At 45.9% G+C, this 23,596-nt stretch overlaps 2 protein-coding genes and 1 long non-coding RNA gene across 3 annotated transcripts in view; 2 read left to right on the forward strand and 1 right to left on the reverse strand.

Annotated features, from left to right (window-relative positions):
- LOC310843383 (uncharacterized protein) overlaps positions 1-2,476 on the forward strand; it is a 47,873-nt gene extending 45,397 nt beyond the window's left edge. Inside the window, exon 5 of the mRNA XM_083736686.1 lies at positions 1,125-2,476. Within this exon, the coding sequence (XP_083592812.1) occupies positions 1,125-2,467 (1,343 nt within the window). The 3' untranslated portion in view covers positions 2,468-2,476. The remainder of the gene's footprint in view (positions 1-1,124) is intronic.
- Positions 2,477-2,549: 73 nt separating this feature from the next.
- On the reverse strand, positions 2,550-23,483 carry LOC310843854. Its single transcript, XR_014563702.1, has 2 exons — positions 22,555-23,483; positions 2,550-2,614 (listed from the first exon to the last, which is right to left on the reverse strand). It is a non-coding gene; the product is annotated as an uncharacterized lncRNA (long non-coding RNA).
- Positions 15,259-22,609, forward strand: LOC310843358 (uncharacterized protein). The gene is made up of 7 exons (XM_083736623.1): positions 15,259-15,316; positions 16,468-16,960; positions 17,138-17,219; positions 17,504-17,586; positions 20,520-20,646; positions 20,840-20,989; positions 21,070-22,609. Exons 2-7 carry the CDS (start codon positions 16,559-16,561, stop codon positions 22,410-22,412), a joined length of 2,187 nt encoding a protein of 728 aa, XP_083592749.1. The 5' UTR covers positions 15,259-15,316; positions 16,468-16,558; the 3' UTR covers positions 22,413-22,609.
- Positions 23,484-23,596: the final 113 nt, after the last annotated feature.

The raw sequence follows: 23,596 nt of genomic DNA on the forward strand, positions 1-23,596 counted from the left end.
AAAAATCGCTATAAAATTGAGGAGTGTTAAAGTGTGAAGGGAAAGGAAGATGTATAATTACAGCCATACTTATTCTTTTTGATTTAATGTGATATTGAAAAGGAGAATAAGTTTAAATTTTAATTAGCTAAAAGAGTTGCTGAAAAATTGTGAAACTAGGATGCAAAAAGGGGAAGGTATGGGGAAGTCCGAGAAAAGAGGCTTACGAAAAGGAGGTTAAGAAAGTAGGATTTATGTTTTTTGTGTGTGTTTGTTGTTGTATGTATTGTTTAGTGTTGTGTTGATAAAATTGGAAAATCAATAAAAAATAAAAAAAAAATAATTCTAACTTTTAGAGCAGTCCTTGCACTCAACTTCACATTACATCTCGCCATGTAATCTTGTATACACCAAAATGATTTTCTTCTGTCATGTAGGGACAGTCTCTATTCTTCGATCGTCACTTGCCTTTGTGCACCTCTTCCCGCCTTTACCAGTCTGATTTTGTAGTGCCTGAGTCTCCTTATACCTCTTCAATAATATCGAAATGCCAGCTTTGGTTAAGTTTTCCCCAATCTTTCATCTAATTTCTTCATAACTGTAGCCCTGTTCACTTAATACTACAATTTTACATAGCTTTCTGGGTGACCAGTCAACTCTTTGTGCCATTTCTATAATTTTATTATGTTTTACAACCTCACTAAATGAAAGAACAACAAAAAAACCCCAACTTGACAGCAATCACATAACACACTGACAAAAGTCAACCTAAGCAAGTTGTGCTTCCTTTTTCTGGTTATTTGACTATAACATTTGATAGAATATGGGTAATTGAACAACCTTTGTTGAATTGCAGTCTTCATTAAATTATCTTTCCATTGATATATTATTTTATGATATTACTCCGAATGAAGTGGTGTTATAAGCCATCAAAACTCTGAAATACACTTTTTTCCCAAAAGTCTTCCACAATTTTGACCACTACTGTATATCAAACAAACCAACATTCAACAACTTGATAATAAACATAATAATAAATATGATGGTTAATGACAAACAACACAGGTAATGAACACAAGCCCAATTTCCTTCAGTTCTTCTCCATTGGTTCCTGAGGCTCTAATCCCTTTTTGTCTCCATTGCAGATAGTGATGAATCGAAAATTGAGAACAAAGGTGACCACGATAAAATCCCCAGAGAGGAAAATCCGCGTAAAAAATTAGAGTGTGGAGAAAGCTGCAATCAGAGATCCAATTCCACTTCCCATCAACAAAATCTCATTGGAAATAAACTCTATCAGTGCATGGAATGTGGAAAGACTTTCTGCCAGAGCTCCTCTCTCACTTCCCATCAAAGAATTCACACAGGGGAGAAACTCTATCAGTGTGTGGAATGTGGAAAGAGCTTCAGTCGGAGCTCCCATCTCACTAAGCATCAGAGAATTCATACAGGGGAAAAACCCTATCAGTGTGTGGAATGTGGAAAGAGCTTCATTCAGAGCCACGATCTCACTTCCCATAAGAGAATTCATACAGGGGAGAAACCCTATCAGTGTGTCGAATGTGGAAAGAGCTTCAGGAAGAGCTCCGATCTCACTTCCCATCGAAGAATTCATACAGGGGAGAAACCCTATCAGTGTGTGGAATGTGGAAAGAGCTTCAGTCACAGCCACAGTCTCACTTCCCATCAAAGAATTCATACAGGGGAGAAACCATATCCGTGTGTGGAATGCGGAAAGAGCTTTAGTCACAGGCACAGTCTCACTTCCCATCGAAGAATTCATACAGGGGAGAAACCCTATCCGTGTGTGGAATGCGGAAAGAGCTTTAGTCATAGCTCCGGTCTCACTTACCATCAAAGAATTCATACAGGGGAGAAACCCTATCAGTGTGTGGAATGTGGAAAGAGCTTCCCTGAAAGCTCCTCTCTCACTTCACATCGAAGAATTCATACAGGGGAGAAACCCTATCTGTGTGTGGAATGTGGAAAGAGCTTCCCTGATAGCTCCTCTCTCACTTCCCATCGAAGAATTCATACAGGCGAGAAACCCTATCAGTGTGTGGAATGCGGAAAGAGCTTCACTCAGAGCTCCTATCTCACTAAGCATCAGAGAATTCATACAGGCGAGAAACCCCATCAGTGTGTGGAATGTGGAAAGAGCTTCACTCAGAGCTCCTATCTCACTAAGCATCAGAGAATTCATACAGGGGAGAAACCCTATCAGTGTGTGGAATGTGGAACGAGCTTCACTCAGAACTCCAAACTCACTTCCCATCAAAGAATTCATACAGGGGAGAAACCATATCAGTGTGTGGAATGTGGAAAGAGCTTCAGTCACAGCCACAATCTCACTTCACATCAAAGAATTCATACAGGGGAGAAACCATATCAGTGTGTGGAATGTGGAAAAAGCTTCAGTCAGAGGGCCAATCTTACTTCCCATCAAAGAATCCATACAAAGGTTGGAAAAACCATTGTACAGATTTAGGAGCCAGGCAAATCCACTCTTTTTAAACCAGGCCTTTGGCTGATTGACATTTAATGCCCTTTTAAAATGTGGTGTTTTGAGTTTTTATTTTGTTTTTTTATGTTGTAACCATCCTGAGACCTGTGGGTGTAGGGAATAGCTGCCAACCTTCTGCACTACCTAGAGTACTCACAGAATTGTGGCTTCTACTGGCAACACACATAGAACAAATGAAAGACAAAAACAATGAGCAGGCAAAAACCTGGAAAGGGCCATACCAAATGGACATCCGGTGTGAAGAGGTCACTTTCCCCACTGCTGAACAATGCCACAGGTAGAGGAGATGGAATGCTAGAAGTGTTCTCCCGGGCAAGGGGAGCTGCTGGGAAATTGAACTACGAGCTCAAAATATTACTTTTTTAAAAAGTTGCTGCCATTATAGGCATTACAGGCAGAAAGCTGGAGGGTGAGCAGGCCCAGGCTGTGCTGCACCCAAGAGTGGGGGTGAAGGGAGAAGGGAGAAGTGAAGAGACTGAAAGCTTTTTCTTCCCGATGCGTTTCCGGTGCAGCTCTGAATTCCACCTGGTCTGGAATTGTCCAGTGGAGCCACAGGATGTCTCCAAGGCCGTTTTCTTTGGCAACCAGATAACAGGAGCTGCCAAGTGTGGGAAGCCTCAAAAGGTCTCAAGGAAACTGGCAGAGACATGTCGTCACAGTATCATTTGGCTGCTGGTATGGCAACAGTGAAAAACTGCAACCAGGGCCACGTGCTGAGCTGGGTGATTGTCAGTGGGGCCAGTCACCCCCTCATGTCATCGCTATCTAGTGGTTTTTTGTGTAACTGCAAGGCTGTGAAAACTGGAAGAAGTGTAACTCTTGCAGATGGTTCCAAGTGCTATGTCTGGCTCTGTTTATTGTTTTTTTTTTTACAGGTGGAGATTGAGGCCTATGTCGTTCCAGAGATGAAGTGCTGTTTGCTTTCTGTTTCCTCTCTTGTCCATGTTAGGTTCAGCGACAACTGGAGAGTTCACCAGGTCTGCATTGCAGAACTTCTGCCAGAAAGGCATACACCACAGGTTGACTGTAGCAAATTCTCCTCAGGAGAATGGAGTTGCAGAATGCAGGTAGAGAATGCTGCAGGAGGCAACCAAAGCCATGCTCTTTGACACAGGGTTGCCCCAGCGGTTTTGGGTGGAAGTGTGGAAATCCACATCGTTCACTCTGAACCGTTCTTACAGTTCTGTAGTAGGGGACACACCCTATTTTCTGCTGCACAGCAAGAAGCTGGGCATGTTTAGCCTGGAGAAGAGGAGGTTAAGGGGTGATATGATAGCCATGTTCAAATATATAAAATGATGTCACATAGAGGAGGGAGAAAGGTTGTTTTCTGCTGCTCCAGAGAAGCGGACACGGAGCAATGGATCCAAACTGCAGGAAAGAAGATTCCAGCTAAACATTAGGAAGAACTTCCTGACAGTAAGAGCTGTTCGACAGTGGAATTTGCTGCCAAGGAGTGTGGTGGAGTCTCCTTCTTTGGAGGTCTTTAAGCAGAGGCTTGACAACCATATGTCAGGAGTGCTCTGATGGTGTTTCCTGCTTGGCAGGGGGTTGGACTCGATGGCCCTTGTGGTCTCTTCCAACTCTATGATTCTATGATTCTATTCTAAGCCCAAGGTGCATTTCTTCCGTGTGTTTGGATGTGAGGCTTGGGTCCTTGTGCCAAACACAGAAAGGGTGACCCTAGGTCCCAGAGAATGATCCTTTGTGGGTATGAGCCAGGGACCAAGTGGTGGAGATTTGCCTATCTAGAAGGCAATCAGTCTAGGATACTAGTCAGCAGGAGTCCATTTGAGAAATCCAGAATGCGCAGTAAGTCAGAGGGGAGAGCAAGGACACACTAGTTGGCCCTAGTGGGTCAGAGGGGGTACCTGAGGTTGTGCTGAGGTGTTCAGCTCACACTACTAAAGGAAAACCACCTGAAAGGTTTGAGGTCACTAGCGTGTGGATTGGTGTGGCTCAGTGTGAAGCAGAGAGTATTGAGGAAGTTCAGAAGTTGCCTGAAGAGGAAGCCAGGAAGTGGCAAGAGGCGATGCAGAAGGAAATGAACTCAATGGAGTGGAACTGCTGCCTTACACTGAGGTGTATGCTCCTACTTCCAGAAGTAAAAGTCTGTGCATGCTCTTAGCCATTGCTGCACAGAGAGGTCATCAGGTGCATCACTTTGATGTGGATGTAGCCTATTTGAACTCAGACCTCCAGGAGGATCTGTACATGCATCCTCCTCCAGGGCTTGAGAGCAATAGGCCAGATGCAGTGTGGAAGCTTCATAAGTCCATTTATGGTCTGAAGCAATCGGCCAGGAACTGGAACTTGTGTCTGAATGAAGCCTTAGAGAGCATGGGTTTCAAGAGGAGTCTTGCTGATAGCTGCCTGTACCTGAAAGGGTCAGGAGAGTCACAAGAGGTGGTCTTGATTTTTGTGGATGATACAATCTATGTGGCAAAGACAGGGAAAGAGGTTCAAGGGTTTGCCACAGAGCTTGGAAAACATTTCCAACTCAAAAACCTAGATGCAGTGAAAGTTTACCTAGGCGTCCAGATAGATAGGTCCCAGGACGGAAGCTTCTTGCTCAGTCAGAAAGGCCAGATTGAGCAGTTGCTTGAGAAGTTCAGAATGTCTGAATGTGCAGGGGTCAGTACACCCATGGAGACATGCTACGTGAAAGACAGTCAGCTAGGGGAATGTGCCAAGTTTGAAAACACTGAGATCTTTCAGTCAGCTCTGGGTAGTTTGCTGTATCTCTCCCAGTGGAGCAGACCAGACATACGGTAGCATTTGCTACCAATCTGCTCAGCAGGGAAGCTACAAGGCCAAGTGTGAGTGCCTGGAATGGTATCAAGAGGATGCTGGGTTACCTGCAGGATACCAAAGATTTCTGTCTCAAACTGTTGGCTAAGGGTGAAACCAAGCTTACGTGCTAGACTGATAGCGACTGGGCGAATCTGGAAGACAGGAAGTCTGTGCCTGGGATGGGAATAAAGTTTGGGGACACTCTAGTTGGGTGGAAGTCGTAAAAGCAGAGTCTCATTGCGCTTTCCTCTACTGAAGCTGAAATCAGTGCATTGTCAGAGCTTTGCAGAGAACTAGAGTTTTACACGGGTTTGGTCCAAGAAATCTGCGGTGATTGTTGTTTGCCCGTCACTGTTTGGGAGGATAATCAACCCTGTCTGAAGTTGGTAGAGTCTGGGCAGTTTAAGGCCAGAACCAAACATTTGGACATACGTTTCCAAAATGTGTGTCGGAATGTCCAGTCAGGCTTGGTGATGCTGAAGTACTGTCCAAGCCAGCAGAATCTGGTAGATGGGTTTACTAAACCTTTGAGTTTCCAGAGGCACAGTGAATTCTGTGCAGGGTTGTTTTGGGGGTAAGTGTTGATGCTTACGAGCCCCAGCAGTGCAGGACAAGAGGGGTGTGTGAGAATCAGAGCTTACAGGGTTAAAACAGCTCAGAGTCTTGTGTTGTGCCCACTGAGGGGTGGAGATCCCTACATCCGGGATCTCTTATTTGTCTTTCTGCTTTCGTTTCCTGACCAAGACGAAAGGAGTAGCGATATCTGCCGCTCCCAGAACGGATGATTTATTTTTGCTTCTGTACATAAATAAAGCTGCTTAGATTAGAAAGTGGCTGTGTATAGATGCTGTTCTCTGCATGCTTACACACACAAGCACAAAGCTGTGTTTCTCTGCTACAAGTTCAGGAAGCTGAGTCGCAGCGTAAGAGTATCGGACTCCACAGGCTCTGGATCGCAGAGCCTAACCCCACAGTTCCTAAGGGACCAAAAAAATTGCAGCCTGGATACACTTGCCCAATTCAAACTGATTCCAATTAGAATTTATATAGCCCCATGGTTCTCAACTCTTTTTTTGAATATTTTTTATTAGGAATTTCAACAGCAATTTATAAAAAACACATCATCCTCATTCCCCCCATTTTCCCTTCCCCCCAGAAAGAAAACCTCCCTTCCCACATTATATTATGACCTATATCTTGTGCCCATTTAATCATGGCTGATTTCACCTCTTCATCTTTTGTTTCCCCTTCTAGCAGAATACTATATGCACCTTTCAGCAACTTCCCTTTCCCTTCTATGACTTCCTTTTGAAATCTAGATGTTGTGTAGCGAAATCATTTCTTATTGTCTTCTCGTAACCAACTCTGAAAATGGTCTTTTATTTCCTCGTAATCTCTTCATTTCCATTTTCCTTCTTGATCCATTAACAAGTCAGCATAGGTAAGCCACTTTCCTTTCTTTCCAAATGGTTTGAGCAGTAAAGCTTCATGTGGTGAAAGCCACCAAGGGGGTTGCTGTTCTAACAAATCTTTGTATCTCTCCGATGCACTCATTAGTGATTTCAAAATTCTATGGTTATAAAAACTTTTATGTACCTTCCCTTTCCCATGCCATAAGTATGCGTGCCAGCCAAATCTATTGTCATGTCCTTCCAATTCTAATGCTTCTTGCTTTTCCAATTTCACCCAGTCCCTAATCCATATCAGGCATGCAGCTTCATAATATAATTTAAAGTCTGGGAGGACAAAACCGACTCTGTCTTTTATGTCTGTGAAAAACCATTCTAAAAAGGGCAGTTGTTGAAATTAGTCATTTTAACTCTATAAGGGACCATTCCTGCTAAGTCAAAGCATATACACCTTCATGTATCTGCTGTTTAATGGCTCCTGAAGCTTTGTCTTGGCGAAGTGAATTTGAAACCATTTAAAAATGGATAGAGAAGGTTGGCACACTGCAGAGTGCCAGGTGGAACAAGGAAATGTGGTCATAAATTGATCTAATCTCAATACTGGACTCCGCAATAGTCTGATCTTTTAGAAAGCTTAAAATGCATGAGAATCCTCCATTGGGGTGTAGGCAATAAGACACTATACATTGAACAAAAAAACAATTATACACAAAAATTGAATCCCCCCTTTGTGGAAATAACATACTGTCAGACACAGCATTCCTACATAATAACACACAACATACTAATGAAATCTCAGTTGCATATCTTGAGGCAATCGTGATCTTTTACATATCTTTTCAATCCTGGGGCACCAAGTCTTGAGGTTTAAGAGGTAAGAGAATGTGCTTGCAATTCAACTTTCCCCCCTTTGTCAGCCCCCTCCCTGTCAGTCTATATCCTTTGGAAAGAGATAGCTGGGGCCACTCTGGTGTCTTTTGTTGTTGTTGCTGCAGGTAATAAATAGTCTTGTGGTGACGAGGAATTGGGCTGAGGGTTTTCCATCGTTGGGTCTGCGTTGACATCTGTAGAAGGGATATCCTGTAAGCGGGAGGGTGGGGCAGGACTTTTGGGACGTAAAGACACAGTTATAAAGGTAAGAGGTAAAAGCCAAAAAGGGGAGAATCTCCTTGAGTTTTCTTGGGAAGCCGCAAACAATAAAAATCTTGGCGAGTTAAGCATTTTATTCATTTCAATATTATTATCACATTTCCATATAATTGCGACTGTTATTATATGCTAAAAATACAAAAAAGAAAAATATAAAAGGAAAAACAAAAGTAAAAAAGATAGATTACCAGCTAAACAATTTTGTCCATACAAAAAATAAATGGACTTGACAGAACAACAGTGGGTTGTTGTTGTTTTTTAAATAATATTATTAAATAATACAAAGATATTATCAGTACCACACAGATTGTTACTGGACTGGAACCTTAAGGACTAGGAGGTGAAGGAGGTGATGGTGAAATGGGCACACGATTGTGGCTATCCAATGAAGATGAAAAATGGGGGAAATTATGAAAAAAGACTTAAAATTCACCACATGCTATCTGATTTTTAGATGGTACCTGACCCCATCCAAATCAGTCAAAATAAATAAATATCAGCAATAAATGTTGGAGATGCAGACAAAATGAGGGAACCTTATTCCACATGTGCTGGACATGTACCCAAAGGGAAAATAAAATAAAATAAAATAAAATAAATGCTATTTATTTTAAAGAAAACCAAAGCTTTCCTATTTTATATTCTTACAATAAGCATACTAAATGAAAATAAAAGAGTGTTTCTTTACACGACAATAGCAGCTAGGATCTTAATAGCAAAATACTGGAAAATGAGTTACCGTATTTTTCCTTCTATAACACGCAGATTTTTTCTTCTAAAAAGGAAGGGGAAATGTCTGTGCGTGTTATAGAGCGAATGTGTGGTCCCTGGAGCCGAAAAATCATGCAAAAATCAAATCGCGGCGCTGCACGCTGCACGGAGAAGCGAAACCTGAAAAGAGGAAGCGGCTGCTTTCCTGCATTCTGCCTCAGGGTCTTACTGCCCACCCGCCTCTGTTTCGTTGCTGTGTTTGCTGAAACGGAACAAAGAGCAGGGAAAGCCCCTCCCCTCCAGGCAAGCTCCGTTGCTGCTGGGGGAGAGGGAGAGAGATGGGGGAAGGGAGAGAGAGAGGGGGGAGGGGGAGGGAGAGAGAGAGGGGGGGAAGGAGAGAGAGAGGAGGAGGGAGGGAGGTAGGGAGAGAGAGAGAGAGAGAGAGAGAGAGAGAGAGATGGCTGGCTTGGGTGGGGGGAAACTTTTGCCTTTCTTTCCTCCCTCCCGTTAAATCCCTCTCCTGCATTCTTAGCCAGCTGCTTCTCTGCACACCCCTCTAATGTCCCTTCTTTGTTTTTCCTTCCCTCCCCACTTAAAATGTGGTTACAAAGCATGGATCCTCAGGATCTTTGCATTGGGTCACCCCAAATTCACCATCAGATCACATAGCATGTCCATGGCTACAGCCTGCACCAAAAAAATCACGCACCTACTGTTGCCTGGGGCTGCAATGGTGCAAAAATGTGGTTACAAAGCATGGATCCACAGGAATTCTCAGGATTTTGGCATTGGGTCACCCCAAATTCACCATCAGATCACATAGCATGTCCATGGCTACAGCCTGCCCCCCCCCAAATCACATACCCACTGTTGCCTGGGGCTGCAATGGTGCAAAAACGTGGTTACAAACCATGGATCCACATGGATCCTCAGGATCTTTGCATTGGGTCAGCCCAAATTCACCATCAGAGCACATAGCATGTCCATGGCTACAGCCTGTCCCCCAAAAATCACGCACCCACTGTTGCCTGGGGCTGCAATGGTGCAAAAACGTGGTTACAAACCATGGATGCACAGGGATTCTCAGGATTTTTGCATTGGGTCAGCCCAAATTCACCATCAGATCACATGTCTGTGGCCACAGCATGAAGCACAAAAATGATACATCCACTGTTTCATTCAGAATGTTTTTTCCCTTGTTTTCCTCCTCTAAAAACGATGTGCGTGTTATGGTCAGGTGCGTGTTATAGAGCGAAAAATACGGTAATATCAACAAAAGATGAATGGCAATTAAAGTTGTGCTAGTACCGGACTTCCGGGTTAGCGCCATCGCCTAATGCGGATTCCCTCCGATCTCCGGAGGGAATCTGCTCAGCAGGGGTCGGGTCCTGCCACGGTGGCAATGCGGGGACCCTAAAAAACCACAGGCGCAGAAGCCTGGGGACTTGATGACTCGGTGGGCACCATTTGCGCCCCCCGACCCGCGAAGGAGCCTTTTTAAAGGCTGCGGAACGGGGCCGGGGAGCGGCGTGGTGCTGAGAGTCCTCTGCTTCCCCTGCTGAGTGAAGCCGCATGCCATGGACGGAGAGCGCTGACTTTTTCCTTTGAACATCTGGATTAAAAGCAACAACCCGTGAGTAATACGGAAATTGGACTTAAAAGAGAAATCTTCTTTTTGAATTTGGCACGATCGGGGAAGATGCAAAAAGGAAGTCCGTCTCCCCGCCTTGTAAACAACTTAAAGCAAGGACTAAATAACTAAGGTTGAGAGAATATCTTCTTTACTGGATAAAAGTAATTAATTTCACGATTGGACAGTACAAGTAATGCTGCTGGAGGATAAGAGTTGATTTTGAGAGCTGAAGTGTAACCCCCCGGGACCCGGGAGTGATCCGCGAGAGAGCCTGTTGAAAAGATACAGAGGACTTTGACAGCTGTCAAAATAAACTGTCAAAGTTGGGGAATAAAAAGAAACATTGTTTCTGCTGCCTTTGCCGGTTGGATTTGTTACAATTTGGTTATAAACTGTTGAAAACAAAGAGAAACAAGTTATTTTGACTTTGGGACTGGAATTAGATGGATAGTAAGTAACCATAATCCCTCTAGAGGGGGTTTTGGGACACTGAAAGAATGGCTGCAAGTGGAAAAATACTCATTGAGCTGAACAGGACTTTTTATCTCCTGGGAAAGCTTCAAGAACAGAGTGATATTTTGGCTACAAGGGTAATTACACTGAATGAAACAGTAAATAATTTTACTGAAACTGGAAGGGACTTGACTCAAGTCTTTGTTGCTGAACAAAAAGCCCTTGTAGCGGAAATAAAAGTCTTGCAGCTGAGCAGGAAAAGAAATTTGATAAATCTGAGAAAGTGGAAAAAGAGATATATGATGATCTGGAGGGAAATGAAGGAGGAACTACAATGCTGCAGAAGGTTAAGGAAGGCCAGAGGCCTGGCAGGAAGGAGATAAAGGAAAATAAGAACTGGATGATGAAAATTTGGCTTGAATTGGAAAATGAAGAATGGAGAGACCTCCCTATGTGGAGACCTGAAGACCTATGGATTACAAATTTGATCAAGAAGGAAGCTGGAGCTTTTGGGACATTTAGACTCAAAAGGATTAAGAAACAAGATTTGAGCTCCACTTATGAATATAGAGGTCTGGCTGGAAGAAAAATGGACATTATCGAGACAGGGCTTCTCCGAGATTTGAGGTTTTACATAAAGGACTACCAGAAAAACGGGCAAAGAGGAACTGAGAGAGAATTGAGAGCCTCGGATGTAAGGTCTCCAGGCTGAGAGCAGATAGACTGATAAATATTGGGGATTGAAACCGGGAAAGGGGGGGAGTTTGGGAATCCAAAGGGTGTATAACTATTTTGATTTATTCTTCTTTTTATTTTCTTTTGTTATGAGTACAAAAATGGGGAAATCGTGGAAGAGAACAGTGGTCGATTAAGACTGAGGACTATAAGGTAGAAGACTGAGGACTATAAGGTAGAATTGGTTATATAAAATGAACTAAATATAATAATGAACTAAATATAATAAGGTCAAAAATTGGGGATAAGAACTTGTTGAATCAAATAAATGGAATTGGAATACAAGAAGGGGAGGTGTGGGGAAGTCATGGAAATATGTCATTGAAAATAAGGCTTAAAAGGTGAATATTTTTTTTAATTATTTTTTCTTCTTTTTTTTCTTTGTTCGCTCTTTTCTTTTCTTTTTCTGTATTTCTTGAAAATTTCAATAAATATGTTTTTTAAAAAAATAAAAATAAAGTTGTGCTAGTACCTTGAACTAGCCACAATGCCAGAACTTCCAAGAGACTGAGATCTACTCCCAGTAAGAACAATCCTGCCAGTGATCTACCCATTGTCTTTGCCCAGAGTTCTTGAGCTTTTCTCAGGGAGCAGTGACCAGAGTGGTGGATCGACCACTAGATCATTTAACAAATTAAAATTATAAAAACAATTGTGCTATAAAAGTACATACCATATATGAAGTATCCAGATAATGGAACTTATAACACAGTGGTTTCTGCAGTGAACAACAAGTCTTACAATGTATATAGACAGGCGCAGCATTGATTTTAGCTACAGGTGACAGCAATCTGCAGCTGCAAGGTTTTCTTCTTAAAGTGACCCCTTTAAAACAACAAATGTAAAGCAAACTTGATCCATACACATGTTTGTTAATTTGTTAAAATATGTTGAATTGTGGCATTATGGTCATTTATATTACTTAGAATATGTACAAGGAATGAAGCCCATGAGAGCGAAACAAGGCATTATTCCGGAAATCCTTGTCAACACTGTGGAACTGTAATAGGCTCCAATTTGGACTTTATGAACGTATGTGGAACAGAAACTAGCAGACATTTGGTCTTTCGAATGAACTGATTTATTGGGGACTTCCGTCTATATTATTGCACTTTATGTGCTGTTTATGTGCAAGATAAACCTTTGATATTGTGATAAGAATGTATAGAAGAGTATTGTTTATGTGAATGCACAGCCGGTTACGTCTTGTGTGTTTGTCAATTCCGGGAACAGCATTCCTGACCCAGATTTTCACAGGAAGTCCCTAAGATTATTCCCCTTTCAAGCAGGATATGTGAACCTGGGCCAGTAGGATCCTCCTCCTCTGGCAGACGGACAACCCCTTCTCCAAAGCCCCTCCCTCCCCACTTCCTCATGGGGGTCCCTCACACCACCCATCACTCACCAGGATGGCTTTGGCCGTCTCCTGCTTGGAGCACTTCAGGGTTCGGAGCCCCCTGAGCTGAGCTGCCTGGCAGTTCTGAATCACCTCCGGCAGGTACAGCTGATCTCCCTCCAGCAGATGAAAGGCAAAAGTCAGGCTGTCAGTTCCTCACGAAGGGAGGGCGTCTCCACCTCCGAGAGGGCAGATTGGGGGGGGGGCAAGGAGGGCAGGTCTGAGTCCCTGCTCTGGTTCTCTCCAATACTCACCTCTGGGGGAGGGATGTGCAAAAACAGCACATCTGCAAAGAGAAGGACATGGGGACAGGTGAGTCCCTCCCTGAGCACCTGGCAAGGCTATTCCAAGAGTTTTCTCCTGATTCCAAGTTCCTACTGCAGGGGAGGAGGGACTCCCCAGGCCTTGGGGGCAAATCCTGACCTCCTTCAAACAGAATGTGGCTCCCCAGGCCAGGGGTAGGCAAACTAAGGCCTGGGGGCCAGATGTGGCCCAATCGTCTTCTCAATCCGGCCCGCGGACAATTCGGGAATCAGCGTGTTTTTACATGAGTAGAATGTGCCCTTTTATTTAAAATGCCTCTCTGGGTTATTTGTGGGGCATAGGAATTCGTTCAGCCCCCCAAAAAATATAGTCTGGCCCCCCAAATGGTCTGCGGGAAGGTGGGCCGGCCCATGGCTGAAACAGGTTGCTGACCCCTGCCCCAGGCTAAGAAGATGGTCAATATCCAGTTCCACTCCACCCTTTTAAAATTTAAATCTCAAAACAGATCCCAACTTTCAGAGCATGTAAACCACATGAGTGGAAAGACCGCTGCTCCACGCACAGAAATAGGACTATACTGTACTTTCTTCTCCCACCTTTAAAATAAACATCTACGTAATGAAACCGACCCATGTCTGCCTTCCTCCACCAACCTGCACTTCACTCTTCGAGCCAAAAGACAACACTTCCCCGTTCCCAAGTGAAAACACCTGGCCTTTCATTGGTAGAGCCGCCACCACGCCTGTGGTGTTTACCTCAGTGTGACGCAAGGACTGAGTGGATGGTGAGATGCTTTCAGCCTCGGACACTTGGTGGGTTCTGAAATGACCGTGCAGGCCAGATTCACGACCCTGACGGGCTGGATTCGGCCCATGGGACATAGTTTGAGGACCCCTGGTCTACACTGACTGGCAGCTCCCCAGAGTTTCAGGCAGGGATTTCGTCCAGCCCTTGCAGGAGATGTCAGGGGTTGACCCTGGGACATTCTGCATGCCAAGCAGATGCTCTAGGGCTCCCCATATTTCACTAGTCTTTCAACGCTATGCTATTAGCAACTGTGGAGATTCCACCTGCCTCTTTTGAAAGGAGAACACTCACCTGGTCAATAGTAGTAGTAGTAGTAGTAGTAGTAATAATAATAATAATAATAACAATAATTTATACCCCACCCATCTGGCTGGGTTTCCCAGCCACTCTGGGCAGCTTTCCAACAAAATATTAAAATACAATAGTCCATCAAATATTAAAAGCTTCCCTAAACATAATAACAACAACCATCCATTTTCAGTCCATTGAATTAGCAATTAAGCATTTATGGAAAGGGAAATAGCATATTTTTGATGTGTGCACAAGCATGCATAAGAAAGTATTACTCATTTCTGATGAGAATAGGATTTATTTATTTTGAACTTCGCTTGGTTCCTCCTTGGCCGCCAGTGCGAATGTTTCAGCAGGGCTAGAACTCAGGACCCCCTGCCTTGAGGGACATCTAAGAGCAGTTGGGCAGGGGAAAGGTCTCCCTTGGGAGGTGGTGGACTCTCCTTCCTTGGAGGTTTCTAAGCAGAGACCGGACGGCCATCTGCCATGGATGCTTTAGCAGAGATTCCTGCATTGCTGGGGGTTGTAATAGTAATAATAATAATAATAATAATAATAATAATAATAATAATAATTTCTTATTTATACCCCACCCATCTGGCTGGGTTTCCCCAGCCACTCTGGGTGGCTTCCAATAAAACACTAAAAAACAATAACCTATTAAACATTCTTCCCTAAACAGGGCTGCCTGTTTAGGGAACTAGACCCCTCTTGCTTCGGGTTGGACTAGATGACCCTGGGATCCCCTCCTATCTCTCCACTCCGGAATTCTAGGAGGTGCTTCCTTGCCTCCTGCAAAGCCCTTTCCCCTGCAGGCTCTTTCTCTGGTTTCTGGCCAAGGGAGGGAGATGATCAGAGTCCAGCCAAGAGCCTCACCCCTAAAAGGATATCTGGGCATGGGCGTAGCCAGGGGGGCAGCTGCCCCCCTAAATCCATAAAAAATAATAGAAATCAGAGGTTCTGCCAAGCGAGAGAGGGCTGAGCTGGAGGGACCCGGCTTGGCAAGGGTTAAAGGGAAGTGAGCTGCCTTCCTAGAGAGGCCAGGAAGCAAGGGGCTGGTCCTCCAGAGCCAAGGCCCCTCCCTTCCCAGTCCTTTCCTTCAAGGAAGGGGGGGGGTGTTACTTTGGTGTCTCTCCTGCAAGGGCCGAATCGCAGCCCCCTCCTGGGATCTGGTGAGTCCATAGCTGTCAACTTTCAGATGTGAAAATAAGGGATCAGCAGCCTCACGTATCTACCAATCCGGGATAGCAGCAGGAAGCAGCGGGAAACGGCGCTGCAATAAGGGAATTTCCCGCAAAAAAAGGGAAGGTTGCCAGCTATGGGCGAGTCTCCTCTCTCTCCCCCCAAAGGGTGCAGTGGGGAGACGGTGGGGGTCCCAGGGCTGCAGCAGGGGCGGGTGCCTGGGGGCCCGGATCTGCTCATGTGGGGGGGACCCCAAGTCAGGGAGGAGGAGAGGGTCCTGCCAGGGAGGGGCCAGGTCTGCCACGCTCTCCTTCCTGCAGATCAGAGGATCCCTGACTCCCACAAAATCTCCCTTTTTAAAACAAGGGAGTCCCTGGGACTTTACCTCTGTGTGACATCGCTCAGCCTCATTGCACAACGGAGGAAACATGTGCAAATGGTTTTCCAAAGCTGGAAGAGGAGGTGGACTAGCCCCCCCCCCCAAAAAAAAACCCACGGGGAGAAAGGAAGGAATAGTAGGAAAGAGAGGCCATGAATAAAGAGAGGGATCCCAGGCCATGGTCTGGCTGCTGCATTGGAAACCAGTTTGTTTTAAGCTATCTAATAGAATAATAATAAATAAAAAAATCAAGGCAGATGTCTTTGACCCCGCCCACTTGGCCCTCAGGGGATTGGCCAGATACATTCCTGGCCCTCAGAAGAGAGAAAAAGAGACCTCACCCCAGGAATCTGTCTGGACAGCGGCAGAGAGTGCAGAAAAGGAGACAAAAGCAGGGAGTGGAGGTGGGGGGAGCAACTCCTGAGGACCCCGGGTGAGGACCCCCACTAGAACCAAGCATCCATTTTTCACAAGATACAAATGACTCCCTTGCCATTCGGTTCTGACTTCATGCATTGACTGGAAGGCAGCAGAAACCAGGATGATTAATCTCACAGAAATCCGTTCAGTTGCCTCCAAATTTTGCATTGCTTGAAGGCTAGAGACTTATTTCTTCTCCTCTTCCTCTTTCTTTTAAAAAAGATAGCTCATGGTCTGGGATGCAGTACAGTCCAGCCCTGGTTCCCAGCAAGACTCATGGGAACCATTCCCCCCCCCCCCGTCCTACAAATTCTGTAACAGAACAATGTATTTGCTTTGTAGGATTTGCTACAGCTTCTCATTAAGACGGGCAGAACTTGGCAGAAGACCACAGGGTTCCTTCCGATCTCTCAGAGGCTTCCTGAGAACACAGATGGATGAGCAAGACACAGCTGGCCCCAAAGCAGGAAGAGACCATGCCAGCCAAACTGGGAGCAGTGGGCGATTCTGGGAAAACTCTGTGCAGAAGATCCTGGGTGAGGAGGACACCCTCCGCTCAGAGGTGCAGAGCCAGCAGTTGAGGCAGTTCTGCTGCCAGGAGGCCAAAGGACCCCGAGAGGCTTGCAGCCGACTCTACCACCTTGACCATCAGTGGCTGAAGCCGGAAAGACACACGAAAGCTGAGATGCTGGACCTGGTGATCTTGGAGCAGTTCCTGGCTGTCCTTCCCCTGGAGATGGAGAGCTGGGTGAGGGAATGTGGAGCGGAGACCAGTTCCCAGGCGGTAGCTCTGGCCGAAGGTTTCCTCCTGAGTCAGGCAGAGGAGAGAAAGCAGGTGAGAGAGACTTTCCTCTGGATACTCCCAAGGGGCTCCAAACAGGACAGAGAACACCCCATAATGGTCTGCTGATGGCCCATCCATGGAATGAGATCTCACACCCTTCAAGTCTTTGTAATTCTCTTTCTAGCATTTCTCACCGTTCTCTGTTTTGAATCCTTATTTCTTTCTCAGGGAAAGGATCTCTTTGCAGAAATGGACCTGGATTCCTGTGAGGCAGAGAGGCCTCCGTTGGACACCAGAGAGAGGCCACTGGGTAAGGAGGAAGGAGGCTCTTCTCCATTTGGTCTCATTCTGTTCGTTTTCCAACTCATCTGAGGGTTCTTTTCATCTTGTTTTGGGGGGAGACAGTTGGGAAGAAGGGTCCAGAGGAGGGGAGATGTATTTCTGCACAACTAACATATGAAATGGGCACCAACATTCAAATGCTCTTAGCAGGTAAGTCTTTCTCAAAAGCCCATCTGCAGTTAGAGATGCCCTATTTCACCTGTGAGAGAAGCAGGCACTCCTGGCGTCCTGCTTACCTTTTTTCTCTTGCAGGTGGCAGAATGATGCCGGCAAGACCTCCTGATCCACCTTTTCATGGGGGCAGAAGGGAAGCCGCGGCTGTGGAACCAGATCAGGTCAGGGGAAGCTGCCTTGTGGGGACAGAGGCCGAGGGATGGAGCAATGTCATGAACTGGTTGGGCACAGAGGAGTGGTGGGAGGAAGCAGCTGGGAAACCAGGAAGGGAAGATGGCTCAGAGCCGAATGAGTGGAGGTGGAGGAAGGATGAGCAGTCAGAGGGGCAAGAGGGAGAAGTCTGGGAAGAGGAGGTGTCAGAAGCTGAAGGGCTTACAGGGCTTAGTGAGCTGGGAGACTCTGTGGCAGAATGCAGTGCAGAATCAGAGGCAGAAGAGGAAGGAGGCGAGTGGGAGGAGGGAGGTCGAGAGGCAGAGGTGAGTCAGGAGAAGGAGGAGCCACCGGTGCCTCCCTCTCCTTCTGCCAGAAGCCACCCTCCCTGCCAGCAAGACCTCCTGATCCACTTGATCTGGCATGTGTAACAGAGACTTTGTTGGATGAAATAGATGGGCCTGTCCTTGCCGCTGCTTGTCCACCAGGTTTCTCTTACGCACAGCAACCCAGGCCTTGTGGGCGGGGAGGGGGGGTTGCAGTGCCATGGTCAGATCACTTCCTGGCGCAACTGGACTTCTCTGCGGCCCTTTCCCTCTGCAGGGAGGTGGGACCGATTCAGATGGTCCGCCCCCACCACTTAATGGCTCCAAATGGTTTCCAGAGAGTGGTAGGGGATGCTTTATCCCATGTTGATGGCCTTTCAGCTGATTCCCTGGTGGCCCAGGACTATTGACTGTTTGGCTCTGAAGCGCCCTCTCCGACTGCATGTAGCCCAGACAGCCCTGTGGTTTTCCACGGATCTGAGGGAAATGAAACAATCGCTGAGACAGCTAGAGCGCCGGTGACGGATAACTCATTCTGAAGCTGACCGGACACGGGTTAGAGCTCAATGTTGAGCCTACCAAGTGGCGGTAGCGACGGCAAAGAAGACTTTCTTCTCCGCCTCTATTGCATCTGCAGAAAACAGCAGCAGGAGACTTTTTCAGGGGGTTCGCAATTTAGTGGAACCACCTGCTACATCGGGGCCTAGTATGGCCCACATGATCTCCTGCAATGATTTTGCAAAGTTTTTTGCAGATAAAGTCGCTCAGATTCAGGAAGAAGTAGACTCCACCATGGAGCCGGGCCGGGGCGGGAGAGTGCTAGTGTCCTGTCTAGTCAATTGTGTGGGATCAGTTCCAATCTGTTACCTCCGAGGATGTGGACAGGCTGCTTGGACGAGTGAAACCAACCACCTGTCTCCTTGATTCTTGCCCATCCTGGCTTATAAAATCTAGCCGGGAAGGGCTGGGCGATGGGCTTTGAGGGGTCGTGAATGCTTCTCTCTGTGAGGGAGCCTTCCCAGACCCGCTGAAAGAGGCGGTTATTAAACCGCTTCTTAAAAAACCATCTTTAGATGCGGCCACGATGGCCAATTAACGCCCAGTCTCAAACCTTCCATTCTTGTGCAAGGTGATTGAGCGAGTGGTTGCTGAACAACTCCAGGCACGCCTGGAGGAAGTGCACCATTTGCATCCCTTCCAGTCGGGGTTCAGGCCTCATCATGGGACTGAAACTGCCTTGGTCGCACTGGTTGATGATCTCCGGCAGGCTAGGGACAAAGGTGAGAGCTGTTTCCTAGTTCTGCTGGATCTCTCAGCGGCATTTGATACCATCGACCATAACATCCTTCTGGACCGTCTTGAGGGGCTGGGAGCTGAGGGCACTGTCATACAGTGGTTCCACTCCTTCCTCCTGGGCCGTGTTCAGAAAGTGGTGGAGGGGGTGAGTGTTCAGACCCCTGGGCTCTCACTTGTGAGGAGCCTCAGGGTTCTGTCCTCTCCTCCATGCTTTTCAACATCTACATGCAGCCGCTGGGAGAGATCATCAGGGCGATTGGGCTGGGTTTTCATCAGTATGCAGATGATACCCAGCTCTACCTCTCTTTCAAATCGGAACCAGTGAAGGCAGTGAAATTTCTGTGTGAGTGTCTAGAGCCAGCTGGAGGATGGATGGCGGCTAACAGATTGAGGTTGAATCCTGACAAGACAGAAGTACTATTTTGGGGGGACAGGAGGCGTGGTGTGGGGGACTCCCTGGTCCTGAATGGGGTAACTGTGCCCCTGAAGGACCAGGTGCGCAGCCTGGGAGTTATTCTGGACTCGCAGCTGTCCATGGGGGCACAGGTCAATTGTGTGTCCAGGGCAGCTGTTTATCAGCTCCATCTGGTATGCAGGCTGAGACCCTCCCTGCCTGCAGACTGTCTCTCTAGAGCGGTGCATGCTCTAGTTATCTCTCGCTTGGACTACTGCAATGCACTCTATGTGGGACTACCTTTGAAGGTGACCCGGAAACTACAACTAATCCAAAATGCAGCAGCTAGACTGGTGACTGGGAGCGGCCGCCGAGACCATATAACACCGGTCTTGAAAAACCTACACTGGCTCTGAGATCGTTTCTGAGCACTGGCTCTCAGATCATTTCTGAGTGTTTCTGCTGACCTTGAAAGCCCTAAATGGCCTCGGTCTAGTATACATGAGGGAGCGTCTCCACCTCCATCGTTCTGCCCAGACACTGAGATCTAGTGCTGAGGGCCTTCTGGCGGTTCCCTCACTGCAAGAAGCCAAGTTACAGGGAACCAGGCAGAGGGCCTCCTCGGTAGTGGCACCCGCCCTGTGGAATGCCCTCCCACCAGATGTCAAAGAGAAAAATAACTACCAAACTTTTAGAAGACATCTAAAGGCAGCCCTGTTTAGGGACACTTTTAATGTTTAAGAGATTATTGTATTTTAGTTTTTATTGGAAGCCGCCCAGAGTGGCTGGGGAAACCCAGCCAGATGGGCGGGGTATAAATAATTTATTATTATTATTATTATTATTATTAGGAAGGAAACAACAGAGCATTGTGTAGCAGATCATATTTCTGCTGTCTCAGAGGAGGACATTTCCCTTTTTCTTTTAGGGTCCAGTGTGCTTTGAAGATGTCGCTGTTTGTTTCACGGACGAGGAGTGGGCATTGCTGGATCCTGACCAGAGAGCTCTGCATAAGGACGTCATGGAGGAGAATTGTGGGATATTGGCCTCTCTTGGTAAGGCTCCCTGTGGGATCGTCATATCTGCCTGGAAATTCAAAAAATACCTCTATGGGACCAACCTCATATATTTTAACAGAGTTCAGCAGCGCCCCCTATAACACCTGGGAACCTAACACCCCTACAATAAACAGTAACTTACAGTTTTTTCTTTGAACAATCTTCTTCAAAATATTCTTTTTTCTACCAGGATTGGGCTGGTGTGAACTTCCCAGGCCTACTTCAGTGTCAGCTACAACCTTCCACAATTTTGACCACTACTATATATCAGACAAAACAACATTCAACAAGTCTTCAGAATCTAATAATAAATATGTTGATAAAATGACAAACAACACAGGTAATGAACACACACCCAACTCCCTTCATTTCTTCTCCATTTGTTCCTGAGGCTCTAATCCCTTTTTGTCTCCATTGCAGATTCTGATGAATTGGAAATTGAGAACAAAGATGACCACGATAAAATCCCCAGGGAGGAGAAGCCACGTAAAAATTTAGAGTGTGGAGAAAGCTGCAATCAGAGCTCCAATTCCACTTCCCATCAACAAAATCTCATTGGAAAGAAACTCTATCAGTGCATGGAATGTGGGAAAAGCTTCAGGAAGAGCTCCGATCTCACTTCCCATCAAAGAATTCATACAGGGGAGAAACCCTATCAGTGTGTGGAATGTGGAAAGAGCTTCAGGAAGAGTTCCCATCTCACTTCCCATCAAAGAATTCATACAGGGGAAAAACCCTATCAGTGTGTGGAATGTGGAAAGAGCTTCACAGATAGTTCCTCTCTCATTTCCCATAAAAGAATTCATACAGGGGAGAAACCCTATCAGTGTGTGGAATGTGGAAAGAGCTTCAGTCAGAGCTCCTCTCTCACTTTCCATCAAAGAATTCATACAGGGGAGAAACCCTATCAGTGTGTGGAATGTGGAAAGAACTTCAGGAAGAGTTCCAATCTCACTAAGCATCAGAGAATTCATACAGGGGAGAAACCCTATCAGTGTGTCAAATGTGGAAAGAGCTTCACTGAAAGCTCCTCTCTCACTTCCCATCAAAGAATTCATACAGGGGAGAAACCCTATCAGTGCGTGGAATGTGGAAAGAGCTTCACTCACAACCACAGTCTCACTTTCCATCAAACAATTCATACAGGGGAGAAACCCTATCAGTGCGTAGAATGTGGAAAGAGCTTCAGGAAGAGCTCCTCTCTTACTTCCCATCAAAGAATTCATACAGGGGAGAAACCCTATCAGTGTGTGGAATGTGGAAAGAGCTTCACTCACAGCCACAGTCTCACTTTCCATCAAACAATTCATACAGGGGAGAAACCCTATCAGTGCGTGGAATGTGGAAAGAGCTTCAGGAAGAGCTCCTCCCTTACTTCCCATCAAAGAATTCATACAGGGGAAAAACCCTATCAGTGCGTGGAATGTGGAAAGAGCTTCAGAAATAGCTCCTCTCTCACTTCCCATCAAAGAATTCATACAGGGGAGAAACCCTATCAGTGTGAGGAATGTGGAAAGAGCTTCACATGTAGCTCCTCTCTCACTTCCCATCACAGAATTCATACAGGGGAGAAACCCTATCAGTGCGTAGAATGTGGAAAGAGCTTCAGTCAGAGCCAAAATCTCACTTCCCATCAAAGAATTCATACAGGGGAGAAACCCTATCAGTGTGTGGAATGTGGAAAGAGCTTCAGTCAGATTGCCAATCTTACTTCCCATCAAAGAATCCATACAATGGTCGGAAAAACCATTATACAGCTTTAGGAGCCAGGCAAATCCGCACCTTTTTAACCAGGCTTTTGGCTGATTGACATCTAATTCCCTTTTAATATGTGGTGTTTCGGGTTGTTGTTTTTTTATTTTGTAACCATCCTGAGACCTGTTGGTGTAGGGAATAGGCACCTACTCTTAAAGGCCTAGGGGTCTTTGCCCCACCCCCAATAAAATATTTAAGGAGGCCACCTCCCAGTTTTTGGTGTGTTTTTTTCAAACACAACCTTTTATTCTTCTGCAACTTGCCATACAATTTCTCTTTCAATTTGCCCTCTAAAAAAAATTAAAAAAAAATAAACGCACAAAGGTCATGAGGAAAACAAAATACAAGAAGATACAAACATGGGCAGGTCCCATCTTTGCGGGCAAAATGTAAAAGTTGCTTTGAAGGAGGCTTTCCCAAACTTGGGTCCCCATCAGCTCCCGGACTACAGTTTCCATCATCCCTCCCCATTGGTTCTGCTAGCTAGGGATGATGGGAGTTGTAATCCAAAAAAAGCTGGAGACCCAAGTTTGCTTTAAAGGGAAAGTAGGCTGGCCTTGTGACACCCTCTGCTGGCCAAAAGCACTGCCCCAGAATGTGAAACACCCCCAGTACTGCTAACTGGAATTAATAGAGTGCAAAACTGAAGTTTGATCGGCACTTCAACCTCTAGGGAACTTCCAGGTGCTTTCTGCACCACCTAGAGTACCCACAGAATTGTGGCTTCTACTGGCAACACACATATAAGAAAACAAATGAAAGACAAACACAAGGGGCAGGGAAAAATCTGGAAAGGGCCATACCAAATGGAAATCCGTTGTGAAGAGGTCACTTTCCCCACTGCTGAACAATGCCACAGGTAGAGGAGATGGAATGCTAGAAGTGTTCTCCGGGGCAAGGGGAGCTGCTGGGAAATTGAACTACGGGCTCAAAATATTACTTTTTTAAAAAGTTGCTGCCATTATAGGCATTGCCATTCAAATGGTGTGCATGCATCATGTGATTGATTGTGCAAGGCGGGCCTTACCTGGCCCTCCACCAATATTTTATTCAAGTTGGCACCACTGGTTCGGGTGGTTTCCAAACAGCAGCAGGAGACTTTCTCAGGGGGTTTGCAATTTAGTGGAACCACCTGCTACATCGGGGCCCAGTATGGGCTGCATGATCTCCTGCAATGATTTTGCAAAGTTTT

Source organism: Podarcis gaigeae (assembly GCF_964106915.1).
Source record: "Podarcis gaigeae genome assembly, chromosome: 4".
In the NCBI taxonomy this organism is placed as follows: Eukaryota; Metazoa; Chordata; class Lepidosauria; order Squamata; family Lacertidae; genus Podarcis; species Podarcis gaigeae.